Source organism: Pectinophora gossypiella, chromosome 20 (genome assembly GCF_024362695.1).
Source record: "Pectinophora gossypiella chromosome 20, ilPecGoss1.1, whole genome shotgun sequence".
NCBI lineage: Eukaryota > Metazoa > Arthropoda > Insecta > Lepidoptera > Gelechiidae > Pectinophora > Pectinophora gossypiella.
The window spans coordinates 2,634,589-2,647,634 of record NC_065423.1 but is presented as its reverse complement, the minus strand read 5'-3'; the positions used below and the strand labels follow the sequence as shown (position 1 = coordinate 2,647,634).

Sequence of the window (13,046 nt, the reverse complement as noted above, 5' to 3'; positions counted from 1 at the left end):
TTATATTGTCTTAAGGGGCCTCTACGTCTTGGCTTCGGCCCCACGTACGCCTTCCAAAAGTTCGGGACTCCATAGGCCCGGATATGGAACTGACATACCAATAATCATCATCATCAGCCCATTAACGTCCCCACTGCTGGGGCACGGGCCTTCCCTATGGATGGATAGGGAGATCGGGCCTTAAACCATCACGCGGGCCCAGTGCGGATTGATGGTTATTAACGACTGCTAATGCAGCCGGGACCAACGGCTTAACGTGCCCTCCGAAGTACGGAGAAGCTAGAGATGAAAACTTTTTATTTTTTTGTGGTCACCCATCCTATGACCGGCCTTTGCGTAACTTCAACAATCGTAGACCGAGCGCGTTTATACCAATAATAATAAAACTTTATTGCACACAACAGAAGACATTTGCCTGAGAAAATTGGGTATTTCAAGGTGGCCAAAGGCGGCCCTATCGCTAAGAGCAATATCTCTGCGATATAAAAAACATAGCTTATACTGATCGATATCAAACGCATCCATAGCCACGCAGCACAGTACATCTCTGGTGGAAAAGCACCCATCTCAACCCAAGGACTTCAGTTTTCTACTTTTTAAACTTTAATTAAGTACCTACATGAAGTTCTCGCAAATTCTCATTAATAGGTATACAAATTATTTGGTGTCTTCGACGAGTAGGTATTTAAAACTCTATTCTATTTTTAAACTTCTATTTTAATAACAAATAGGGGCGTCCTAATGCCAGTGTTATCCATCACTAATTAAGTATAGTCATTTTGTAGAGTTGGTTTGATTTAAAATACCTAGTTATTTTCTTACGTAACATAACATTCTAACATAACGTCCGTCCTAGTACGGCTTTGAAATAGACTAATCTGGGCGCCATCTCACTCGCGTCCGACAGAGTACTGCGGGGTGGAAGGCAAGAGGGAAACCACTGCCCTATTTTTCCTTAAAAAAGTGTCATGGAGAACGCTACACTGACAAGAGCGTGGCTCTTAAATTAATGATGATGAACATAACATCACATAACGCTTCTATCAAAATTGTAAATATCAATTTTTATCTGAATTGAAATTAATTGAAAGAAATTGGCGTTTTGTTGAAGAAAAACATATCAGAATGTAATTTTCCAAAAAGGCTCACTTAACACCGGGCTAGATTGATAAAGTTAAATTCAAATTAAGAATATCCGTTGTACAGAAAGTGGCAATTGACCTTAGACCTGTCGCGTGGAGGGCTTCTAGAATAATAAATAGATCTAGCTGAATGGTACAATCGTTACATTATTTATTTGTTTTTCTGTTGTTTTGACGTGACTTAAGTATTGTAAACTTAATGGTATTAACTACTTGGCCGGGTAAATGGGGAGCGCTGAGAGCTCACCCGGTATTGTTACGTCAGCTCAGAACAGTTTTAGTTTTAAGTTTTGGATCATAAATGATTATCACGTGCTCACCGGTGAAGGAAAACATCGTGTGGAAACCCCAAATTCCCAAGAAATGCATTTTCGGAGGTATGTGACCTAATCAGTATTGGGCTGGTTTTCCCTGCGGGTTGGAAGGTCAGACAGGCAGTCGCTTCTGTAAAAAACCGGGTCTGTCAAATCGTCAGATTAGGTAAACGCGCCTCGGGAAAAACGGGATAATTCAAATACAAATTCAAATTCAAAAATATCTTTATTCAGTTGGTAACATAGTTACACTTTGAATTCATCATCACTTTGTAATTCTTTAATGCTAGGGAGATGATGACTTATGTTATAAAACTGCTGATGTTATTAATGTTCTTCCTAATTTCTCGTAGGTGTATGAAGTTGTGACTAGCTGTGGTAACCCAGTTGGTAGAACGCTTGCCTCTCACTTGAGGTCCCATTGAATAATTATCTACCCGAGTAAAGAGAAAATAGGTAAGTAATGGCCCCGATTCCTGCAGACACCGCCTAATTTTATTTAAAGTTATATCCGTCATTTTCATATCCGTCGAAAAGGAAAGGGACGGATGATTCACAGCTCTTAATTTTAGGAAGAATGAATGAATGAATGAATAACCCGGGCGAATTAAAAGGTACGTCGCTGGTATGCAATCCGTTTGACGTGCTGTCTACTTAACTGTGTCGGGTTATTGACGGATGTAAAATTTTTAGACGGTTGGTTTAGATTTGTGCTTAAAATTGACGTGTGTTCCATAAATTTTATGCTTGTCGATTACCCGTCCCTTTCCTTTTCGGTGGATAAGAAAATGACAGATATAACTTAAAATAAAATTAGATGGTATTTACAGGAATTAGCACCAATTATCACGTTAAACCTAGACAGCGCCACCTATATTATTTTTGGGGAATGTAGTCTGAAAAGTCGCTCATTACAAGTGAACAAAGCATAACAATCTAGTCTAAACAATATGAAACACTAATCAATAAGTTCTCCAAAACGCTACACGAATGGCCATTGCAAAATTTCTTTTATTCTCTGGACGCTATTTTTAAAGACAATGTTTAATTCACCAGGGCAGTTCACTCAATCAGTCAATCTTTTATTTACAGGATATATGGTGGTGAAGTTCAGAATATTACATCTAGGTACAGAATGTTTCGCCAGAATAGGCACGTAAAGTAAAAATATACATAATAAAATTAAAATAAAATAAAAATGTCCTTAAGTATATAATAATAATTACAAGTAATAATTGGATAAATTCATTAAAATTATAGTATAATTTTTCATTTAGCCATTGGTATAACTTTGTCTTAAATAATTTTATTGATAATTTTTTTTTTGTCATTAGGTAACTTGTTATAGTCTGACAAACATACATAAACATTTTCGGTTGTATTTCTCTGTACGTGGTGTCTCATAAAACCGCAATCTGTGGAGGTCTCGACGACTACATACATACATAAACTCACGCCTATTTCCCACCGGGGTAAGCAGAGACTATAGAATTCCATTTGCTTCGATCCTGACACACTTATCTTGCTTCCTCCACATTCATCAATCGCTTCATACACGCACGTCTGTCTCCTGTCGCCTGTTTCGTCGACTTCTGTGACTAATTTCAGCAGCTCTTGTACATAGGTCTAAGTGTTGCCTCACAAAAACACAGGTTTCATATATGTACAGGGCAGGCAGGGGTAACAAACCAAGATTTTTGAACAAGGGCTCACAGGAGTCGAGCGGTGATTTAGCCGTCATAGCTCGTATAATTTTTTTCTGTGCAAACAATACCCTGTTGACGTTTGTGTTAATGCATGGCTTAACCGAATCACCGAATGACGAAACGAATGAATCGTTAGATGTTGCATGTCATTATTTTTGTGTGTTGTTTGTTTTTTTGTGATGTTTAAGTAGTGTAATGACTAATGACAATGAAATTTATTATTATTATTATTTCTGTGTACTTAATAATTGTCAAATTTGTTTATTAAATTTTATTTTATTATTATTTGCATGTTATTATTTAAATAACTAAAAATGTAGACCAAATGTTAAATGCTGACCAACTGCAAGTACCATTTTTATTACAAATAAATGAATTATGTGGGCCTTGAAATACCTACGTGTGCTTTTCGCATGTGTATTATGACTTCCTTCTGTTGAAATCGGTTAAACAAAAGTTGGCCATTTCTGTTTTAGGTCTATGAACCATACAAACACTCATTGATTGTGTGTAAATGTGGCAAAGTTTGTCAGTTTAGTGAACTTTTTCTTTGCGCCGCTTTGACCCAAGCACCCAAGTTCATTTCTGATTTGCCTATTAACTGTATATTAATTAAAAAGGTATAAGTATCGCGATTAAGTATTCAAAGAAATAGTACTCTGTAGACGGGTGTAGGGTTTGGTCGATCGGGATATTCGTTAAGTAGATACCTAACTTGAAAAGTGATTTTTTATTGACTTCATAGTGAAGTGTTGGTTATCGTGTTTTTGTTACCGGGTAAGAGCTTCTCATTTATCCAGCCAAAGGAATGACTTTCCATTCAAATATAATTACGCCTCAAAAAAATAACTGTTAAATATAATGTATCCACAACATCTCGAGACGCATGGGGTTGAGTGCTGTCCATAAAACTGCCCAAATTGCCTACAGCTTTTTATTGTATATATTATTCAAATTCAATTCAATTCAAAAATATCTTTATTCAGTAGGTAACATAGTTAAATTTTGAATCGTCATTGTTTACATAACGAACGTCTCATGCACCTAAAACTACTGCAGTTTCTCACAAACTGTACTTATAGCCGGGGAAAAGAAGCTGCAAGAAAATCCTATGCACAGGGCCCTAGATGTTCTTTACAAATAAGAGTTGATATAAAAAAGGTCATTAAATAACCGACTTCAAAATCAGTCTAACAAAAATTAAGAAATAATAAGTTGTTGAATACAGTTTTAGAATCTAAATTCTGAAGACGCGTAACCAGCAACCTTCGTAACCCTGCAAACCTTGTGGTTACCATATTTGTTACAGGGAACATGCAGGACATCTTTCTATTTTCGCCGACTTGGGCAGAAAGGGTTACTTATAAGGAAGTGCTAGTAAGAGTAAGGGAAAAGGTACAAATATTGAGAGTTAATGAGAACAGAAGAGGCAAGATGATTGCACATTTAAAAAGACACGACGTATTTATTAAAAACATCATAGAATGCTACAAAGAAACAGAGGAATGAGAAGGCCAAGCAGAATTTAAATGGAACAGATTAAAGAGAACGCGAACGTCGTGTCTATGAAGTGAAAGAATTGGCCTTTGGTAGACAAGAATGGAGAATGCTGCCATGAGAGCATATGGCTCTTAAAGTAGTGACGATGAATATTACATATACATACACGGGACAAATTAATAACCTTCTTGTTTTTTGAAGTCGGTTAAAAACTCTTCGTTGAAATGGAATCCAACCCGGGACCTCTAGATCGAGAGATCAGTGCTCTAATTACTAGAGGCCTTAGAGCAAATAAATAGTAAAGCAATGATATATAAAGTCATGAATCTTGTAAAGTGAATGCATTATTTTCTCGTATCAGCTAGATAAACATCGAGCATGGCGCCGACACCGCAGGAGCCCTGTGCGCAGGAGTTTTCTGGTGCTGGCGGGCTGGACGGCGAGCGAGTGGTCATATCCGGCATGTCGGGGCTCTTCCCACAGTCAAAACACGTTCAGGACCTGGAAAAGATCTTGTACAACAAGGTGAGGGCGTAGTTACCTAAACATCTTTTAAATTAATCATCATTTTATTTCTGTGGCTTGTGTCCATTGTGCTCAAATTATCTATCTACAAAACATTTCTATTTTGTTTAGCAAGTGTTACGCTTCGCTAAAGTAGGTAACGTCATTGTGGTCCTGTGCAATGCTGAAACTTAAATACAGCTGCAGCTTTTCACATCTTCTTCTTATTTTATCGTGTAGGTTGTGAGGTGGATTACCAACCTCATCAACCATGGTGTCAGACATGACTCATGTAACGACTACATACTTAGTACATCAGTAAGTAGTAACCGGGAACAACGACTTAACGTGCCTTCCGAAACACGATCATCTTACTTTTTGGACAATCAGGTGATCAAGGTGGTGCCTGTAATATCCTAACCAAACTAGGGATCACAAAGTGATTTGTCCCCACCGGGATTCGAACCGACCTCCGGATCGTCAGCACAACGGTCAACCACTGGACCACGGAGGCCGTTAGTTTTTCACATACTTAATAAAACATTTGTCAAATTTTTGTCAAAGTTAGGAAGAGCAATGATAATGATGATGATATTTAAATACTACTTATTGGTAAAACAAAATTTAGATAAGATAAAAAAGTGCTGGAAAGAGTTGAAGAAAGGAGAACCATAATGAAGACTATAGAGAACCGGAGAGGAAATATGATTGGCCACCTGATACGACACGATTCATTTATGACAAACATCATAGAAGGAAAAATTGAAGGGAAGAGAGGAAGGGGTAGACCTAGGAGAACATTTATGAAACAAATAAAAGAGAAGGTGCAGGTCGTGTCGTATCAGGAAGTGAAGGATTTGTGCGGGAAGAAGAGAGGAATGGCGATTACTCCACCGACAAGAGCGCAGCTCATAAATAAAGAGAGGGATTAAAACAATAAAAAACAAAGAACCGACATCAAAAAAGATCTAGTTAAAAAGTCTTTCCCGAGCCGTGCATGGAAACGTGCGCATGACACTGGCCGTGACGATGTTTAATAACATTTTTGTTTAGATAAACCCGGTCACCGACTCGCACAAGCGCTGGCGTTTCAGCCATCCGGAGGTCCGTGACCACACCGGCGTGGTCCCCAGCTTGGACCTGTTTGATGGTCAATTCTTTATGGTGCACTACCGTCTTGGAAACTCCATGGATCCTATGGGCAGGAAGCTGCTTGAGCAAGCTTATCAGGCTATTTATGATGCTGGTGAGTGTTTTTAGATTAAAAACTTAAGTCAGCAAATTTAATATGTTCCACTGCTGGGCGTTGGCCTATCGTTCGCCTCAATTGATCAGAGGGATTATGGAGCACACTCCACCGCGTTGCTCCAGAACAGGTTGGTATAAGTGGCTCTATCAGCCAATCCATTTGGCAGGGTTGCACGGATAGGCAACATCCCATCAAAATCTTTAAGTTAACATACACATGCGCCGGTTTAAAATATAAAACAAAAATCTGCAATTTGATCACGAAATGGCCACCACCTTTCTCTTCTGATTTTATCACTTACATTCGATTTTTAAATTTGTCTGATTTAATAACTTTGGTAAATTAATGGGCCCAAATAATTCCATTTATGCATGACTTTTGATCAAAACCAGATTTTGACTACTCCAGTAATATAGTTTGGCTTCATTTTTTCCTAGTTGCTGTGAATGCCACTTGATTAGAAGTTTTAGTGTTATGTTAAATTTTTCCTCAGGTGTGAATCCAGAGCATCTGTCTGGAAGGAAAGTTGGCGTTTACACTGGATCCTGCTTCTCTGAAACTGAGAAAGCCTGCTTTTATGTTGCAAGTTCCCGAACTGGTTTTGGTATTGCGGGGTAAGTGGTGATATTCTAAAATAGGGTAACATTGAAAAGATTAAAGAATTCTGCGTAAGATCAAAAAGGGCTGGAATCGAATGGGATTCACATCCGTGGTACAACTTGGTACGAGTATGTTCTATTCCTTCCTTGTTGCCTATCAGACTTGTCTATCAGCTCTAACTTTAACAGTATGATGCTATGAACAAATTTCATAGCTATAGTTCTTGAACTCAATTCTCCGTGAAGTCCCACTTCTTCATCACTACGAGGTCAATAATCAAGAAACTATTCTCAACAGATGCAGCAAAACAATGTTCGCGAACCGGATCTCCTACTGGCTGAACGCAAAGGGTCCGTCGATGTCCATCGATGACGCATGCTGCAGCTCCATGGCTGCATTGGAACAGGCTTACCTGGCGATATCTCGTGGGGAATGCGAGGCAGCCGTGGTCGGAGGAGCCAACCTGTGTTTGCATCCGCAATCTTCTGTGCATTGTGGCAGGTAAGCTCTTCCTCCTTTCTTCGTATTCCTCATTGCTGAGGGTCGTGACCTCCTCTACATCATTTTCTCTCGTACAATCTTTCTCCATATGTTTCTGTCGCCGGCGGTGGAGAGCGTTGTGAACTGTAGAATCCTTAAGAAATAAGGTATTTTCGATTTAAAACTCTAGAAGGAGACTAGAAAGTAGATTTTATAGTATAGCCAAAGAAGAGTGTGTATTCCTGAAGAGCTAAGCAGAGGTGCATGAGGTGAGGTGGTGTGGTACACCTACTCCTCGCTAGCTATATTAAAGTCCCATATATTAGGAGACTAGCCTATTGCCATTATCCGGTCACCAACACTGCAACATAAATTAACAACTCATAAAGTGGAATTCGGTGTTCAGGAAGTCAATGAGATAGTTTTAATAATATAATTATTTGCAGTAAGTATACTTAAAGCATCTTTGCTAAAATATTTTATGTTGTTTATTTGTAGAATCATGACGCTATGTCAGGATGGAAAGACCAAGTCTTTTGATCAGAACGCCGATGGTTTAGCCAAGTCTGAGGCTGTCAACGTGTTGTTCCTACAAAAAGCTAAGGATGCTAAAAGGTAAGTTTATATTTGAAGAAGCCTGACTTTATTTGATTTTAAATGACCACTTGGAATGAAGAAAACTTTCGGACAAGCGTATGACCATCTTGCAATATCCTAACCAAACTAGGGAATCAAACCCGGTATTTTCAAATCACGATCGTTGGTTCAGTCAACCGTTACACCACGGAGGCCGTTACACATAGGTTATCAGCAAGTGATGAAACTTTGACAATAATTTTAGAAAACCTTCTTCTTCGTACAGAATTTACGCAGAAGTCTTGCATGTGAGGAGTGAATTCACATCTATAGTGGAATGCGAGACGGGCCCAAAGTTTGGTTTCTATCGGGATCCATTGAGCATGGTGAAATTCTTGAAGAACTTCTACAAGGAAGCCAAGATTCCTCCACAGGCTGTGGAATATGTCGAAGCTTTTGGTTCAGGTATGTGAATTCGCGGTCGCGGGAAGCCGCTGGATGCGGGCAGCGCAGGACCGATCGTCGTGGAGATCCTTGGGGGAGGCCTATGCCCAGCAGTGGGCGTCATACGGCTGATGATGATGAAGTGAAAACATTCAGATGTATGTAAGGCTTAGCAAGGATTAAGGTTGGCCGTACTTTGGACTTGTTTTTGTACGATTTCGAATTGTGTATACACGTATATACGTAGATTATATAAACACTCAGGAACAATCAAGACCTTCCAAACACTAAGTATACAATACAAAAACTCTTTATTGCACTTAAATCACATTAAAAATACATTAGTATTATAATTAAATTGGTAGTACACAGGCGGCCTTATTGCTAAGGTAGCAATCTCTTCCAGACAACCTTTAGGTATAGCATATGAATTTAATGAAAAGTGTAGCGGGATAGACAGTGCAAAATAAAAAATAAAATGATGAAAAATATAAGTAAGTATATTTTAGTATACGTACGTATACTTAAAAATAAATTCAACGCTCTTCTTTATATGCTAAATTATACTGTTGCAATGAACTAGCAGTAACACGCGTAAATGTTGACGCAATTACTCGTAATTTACTAACAACATTTAAATGCAATAATCGCGTCATAATTTACTTAAACGCCTTTCATGATTTGTTTTGTACTTTATTCATAGGGTGATTCTCATAGAGAAAAAATCTGAAACGAAATGGCATCAAAGAGTTATGACTTAAATACTTGCGCGAATTTGATTTGTCGGCCTCTTCACTTTATTTGGCAACTCACGCTATCACAAAACTGTTTTTTTTTTTTCAGAAAGACTTGTCGATTGAGGCATTGATGGGAGGCCTATGCCCAGCTGTGGGTTGTATATATCACGTGTGCGTATGTTGTCTGTTTCTAACCAAATAACTTCATTGACAGCCGTGCCAGAAGCCGACAAGTCTGAGCTGGAAGCTATCGAGGAAGTGTTCTGTAAGAACAGAGACAACCCACTCCTGGTCGGCAGTGTCATGTCGAATATTGGCTACGGAGAAGCTGCCGCTGGTATATCTGCGATCACCAAGGTATATTCAATTGCACAGTCTATAGGCTACACAATTGAAATCCAAATTCAAAAATATCTTTATTCAGTAGATCACCATAGTTACATTTTGAATCGTCAATTTTTACATAACATAGCCGAGGATAAAAAGCTGGAAGAAAAGCCTCGGCATAGGGCGGTCCCTAGACGTGCTTAAAAAACAAAATATTGTTATTCAGTATTGTTGAGGAGTAGGAGCAACCGCGTCCTTTCGAAGAGCCTGGGCAAGTGACTTATTGTAGATTTGCCACAGATGGAATTAGCTACTTCACCGGACAAATGGAAGCGCTGAGGGGTCTCGTCTGGCTAATTAGCTCGCAATGCTACTTATATGTCTATAGGGATACGTGACTTATAAGCTTCGCAGCCGCGTAAGTTAAAAGCCTAGATGTGAAAGCGCTCTAAAACTAACGACATTTGACAGGTCCTACTAGGCTACCATATAGGCGAGCTAGCAGGCAACTTACACTGCGAGAATCCCCGGCGCGATATTCCTGCTATCCGAGATGGCAAGATGCAGATTGTGACCGACCACACTCGTTTCGGTCGCTCCTACACCGCCATCAACGGGATCTCCATCACTGGTATCAACGCTCACGTGTTGCTGCATGGTCACTACAAACCCAAGGTTCGTACATAACATACATCAGTGATGGCAGGATAATGGCGGACCATATCCGCTTTCATCGCTCTTACAACGCCAATAACGGTATCTCCGTTACTGGTATCTCTAACGTGTTGATGCATGGTCACCACAAGGCCAGTCGTGCTAGTGGAATGTTGTTAAATGTGCCTAAAATTCTGCCAAAAATGTCAACATCATAAATTGTTGGACTGAACCGTAATGAAAGGCAGTTATGGATACATTTAGTAGACTGTGGAATGGATTAAACAATTAGTGACATTAGCTGTGAAGTAATGTAAATACTGTCTGTACTGTCAAATAATTTAAATTTAATTTTACTTCTCTAGGATCCTAATAGATACAAATCATCGATACCACATTTGGTCACGATCTCGGCTAGGCAGGATACAGCCGTGAAGAACATTCTAGACGATCTGAAGTCTAGACCCATAGACCCTGAAGAACTGGCGCTCTTCCACAACATCCACCAGACTAGAATCTCTGGCCATTTAGGGAGAGGTTATACTATTTTGGGTAAGGATTTTCAGACTATTACATGAATACCGGGAGGTGAAGGTTTTGGCGGGAAGAAGAGAGGAATGGCGGTTACTCCACCGACAAGAGCGTAGCTCTTAAATAGAGAGAGAGAGAGACATGAATAGAAAATACTTTCATACCCCTTAAAACGTACCTAACATGATTGATAAATAAGTATTTAATAATCTCTATCTAGGTTCAATAAAACTGAATTAGGCTACATCTTAGGGGCCCCTAAGATGTAGCATAAATTGACTCTTGCCACAAATGAACATACTAATTGGTTAAAAAATTTTGGCACAATAGATGGCAAATGGAATATTAGAAGTGTCTCCTGATATTCCGCTGGGGATTCCCAATATAACAGGAAAAGCTTATTATCTTCGGCCTAAACATATTTTTTTCAGCAACCAATGAAGAAGGCCAGACAGTCAGTCTGGCTGAGACGTCGAACTACTTCGATGATGCCAAACGCCCGCTGTGGTTCGTGTACAGCGGGATGGGCTCGCAATGGGCTGGCATGGGCACGGAACTCATGCGCATACCCGTCTTCGCTGCTGCCATTGAAAGGTACTTAGTATAAATATTTATAATTTCCTTGTGGAACATTCAAGAAGAAGCTACATAGTTTTATAAGCTCCAGAGTCCTGATTTATGAACCCTTAGGCCAATAACCCAGTTTAATGTATTCCCATAGTCTACAAAAGCCCTACACGAACTGGGATCATCTTTGGAAGCACTAGGATAATGTGCACATCGCCTAACTTAATCTAATCGCCTTTCTTGCGCGAGAAAAATGACCTCAATTGAGTTCGTAGAAGTTTAAATCAATAAAACTCCAGCATAGAAACATGCTTCCATAAAAGGCCACATTGAACTTGTGGCTCCAGTGCTTCCTCCGGCCAGCCTTTCAGGAAAGCATCCAAGTCGTTGCGCCATCTCCGTCTCGGTCTGGCACGCCTGCGTCTGTCACTATTTGGAGACCATTCTGTGATGATCTTAGCCCACAGGTCGTTAGGCATCCGACAGATGTGACGTGAACTTTTATAATCGTTGAACCATTTTTCAGATGTCATAAGGCGCTTGAACCAAAGGGGGTGGATATTGTACACATCATTACTTCTCCAGACAAGACCATTTTTGACAATATTCTCAATTCTTTTGTCGGAATCGCAGCTGTTCAGATCGGTCTTACCGACGTACTGACCTCTCTGGGCATTGTGCCTGATAAGATTATTGGTAAGGGCTTTTTAATAACTTTATAATTATGTATTTTCCTTCACGAGGACGTGGATTCGCTTTCTAAGCTTCATAGTTATAGATCGAAAAATTCGCATGAGTATCACGTCATTTAATGTAATGGTTGACACTTCAACACGGCTTGAGAGCGGCGGGTTTGAATCTCGTGGCAGAATTTATCTCTTTCATGATAAGTGTTTTAAATTCTTACTTACTCTCACATGGAAGTCTTTAAATAGGCTCCGGACACAGGTTGGCCGCTGCAAGGATAATCTCTGCAGGTGGGGATACCTGGCTGATGGTTGCGATGATTGCGAATGTGGAGTATCACCACAAACTATGGCTCACCTTTTGTGCTGTCCTAAGTGCCCTAACACCTGCACTATTAAAGACCTTTACGAAGCCACTGACAATGCCGTACTAAGCGTGGCCAATTATTGGTCAGCAAAAATTTAGTTTCGATCGCCATCGACTCGCAAAGAAGAAGACTTATAACTCCATGTCAGCTTTTCAGAATTTACTCTTACTAGAATCATTATGTTTCACTTCCTTCTTATCTTCGTGTTAAATTACCTATTTTTGATCTTTATTGTTGCTGGGTCATACATTAGAAAACCTACTTTACAATGTAGGACAAACTATAACACAGCTTTTCAATAAATTCGTATGTTATATAAATTAGGTCACAGCGTGGGTGAGCTAGGGTGCGCGTACGCCGATGGCTGCTTCACGGCCGAGGAGATGATCCTGTCTGCGTATAGTCGCGGTCTGGTCTCTGTGCAGACACCCTTCATCCGGGGGTCTATGGCTGCCGTCGGTATTGGTTACGAAAAGGTATGTTATATGGTTCTTTGACGTGTCGTATGTGTGGTACCTACTTAATAGATTTACCACAGATGATATTCACTTCTGCAAATGGCCGAATTGTCTGGAATTATTGAGAGGTTAAAAAGGCCATATTGTTTCACTTCATCTAAGGGTTACAACGTCTCCTGGCGATGTCTGTATTCCCAGTATCG

General features: G+C 39.7%; 1 protein-coding gene across 2 annotated transcripts in view; it reads left to right on the top strand.

Annotated features, from left to right (window-relative positions):
• Nucleotides 1-3,826: 3,826 nt before the first annotated feature.
• The window catches only part of LOC126375852 (fatty acid synthase-like), a 38,754-nt gene continuing 29,534 nt past the window's right edge, over nt 3,827-13,046 (top strand). The window contains exons 1-13 of one of the 2 annotated variants that reach the window (XM_050022900.1): nt 3,827-3,939; nt 5,024-5,187; nt 6,220-6,412; nt 6,909-7,029; nt 7,313-7,516; nt 7,994-8,110; nt 8,358-8,536; nt 9,467-9,609; nt 10,051-10,254; nt 10,599-10,785; nt 11,196-11,358; nt 11,858-12,027; nt 12,710-12,861. In XM_050022900.1, coding sequence (XP_049878857.1) covers nt 5,041-5,187; nt 6,220-6,412; nt 6,909-7,029; nt 7,313-7,516; nt 7,994-8,110; nt 8,358-8,536; nt 9,467-9,609; nt 10,051-10,254; nt 10,599-10,785; nt 11,196-11,358; nt 11,858-12,027; nt 12,710-12,861 — 1,980 coding nt within the window. In that variant the 5' untranslated portion in view covers nt 3,827-3,939; nt 5,024-5,040. The remainder of the gene's footprint in view (nt 3,940-5,023; nt 5,188-6,219; nt 6,413-6,908; nt 7,030-7,312; nt 7,517-7,993; nt 8,111-8,357; nt 8,537-9,466; nt 9,610-10,050; nt 10,255-10,598; nt 10,786-11,195; nt 11,359-11,857; nt 12,028-12,709; nt 12,862-13,046) is intronic. The other variant, XM_050022899.1, reaches the window with a different exon arrangement.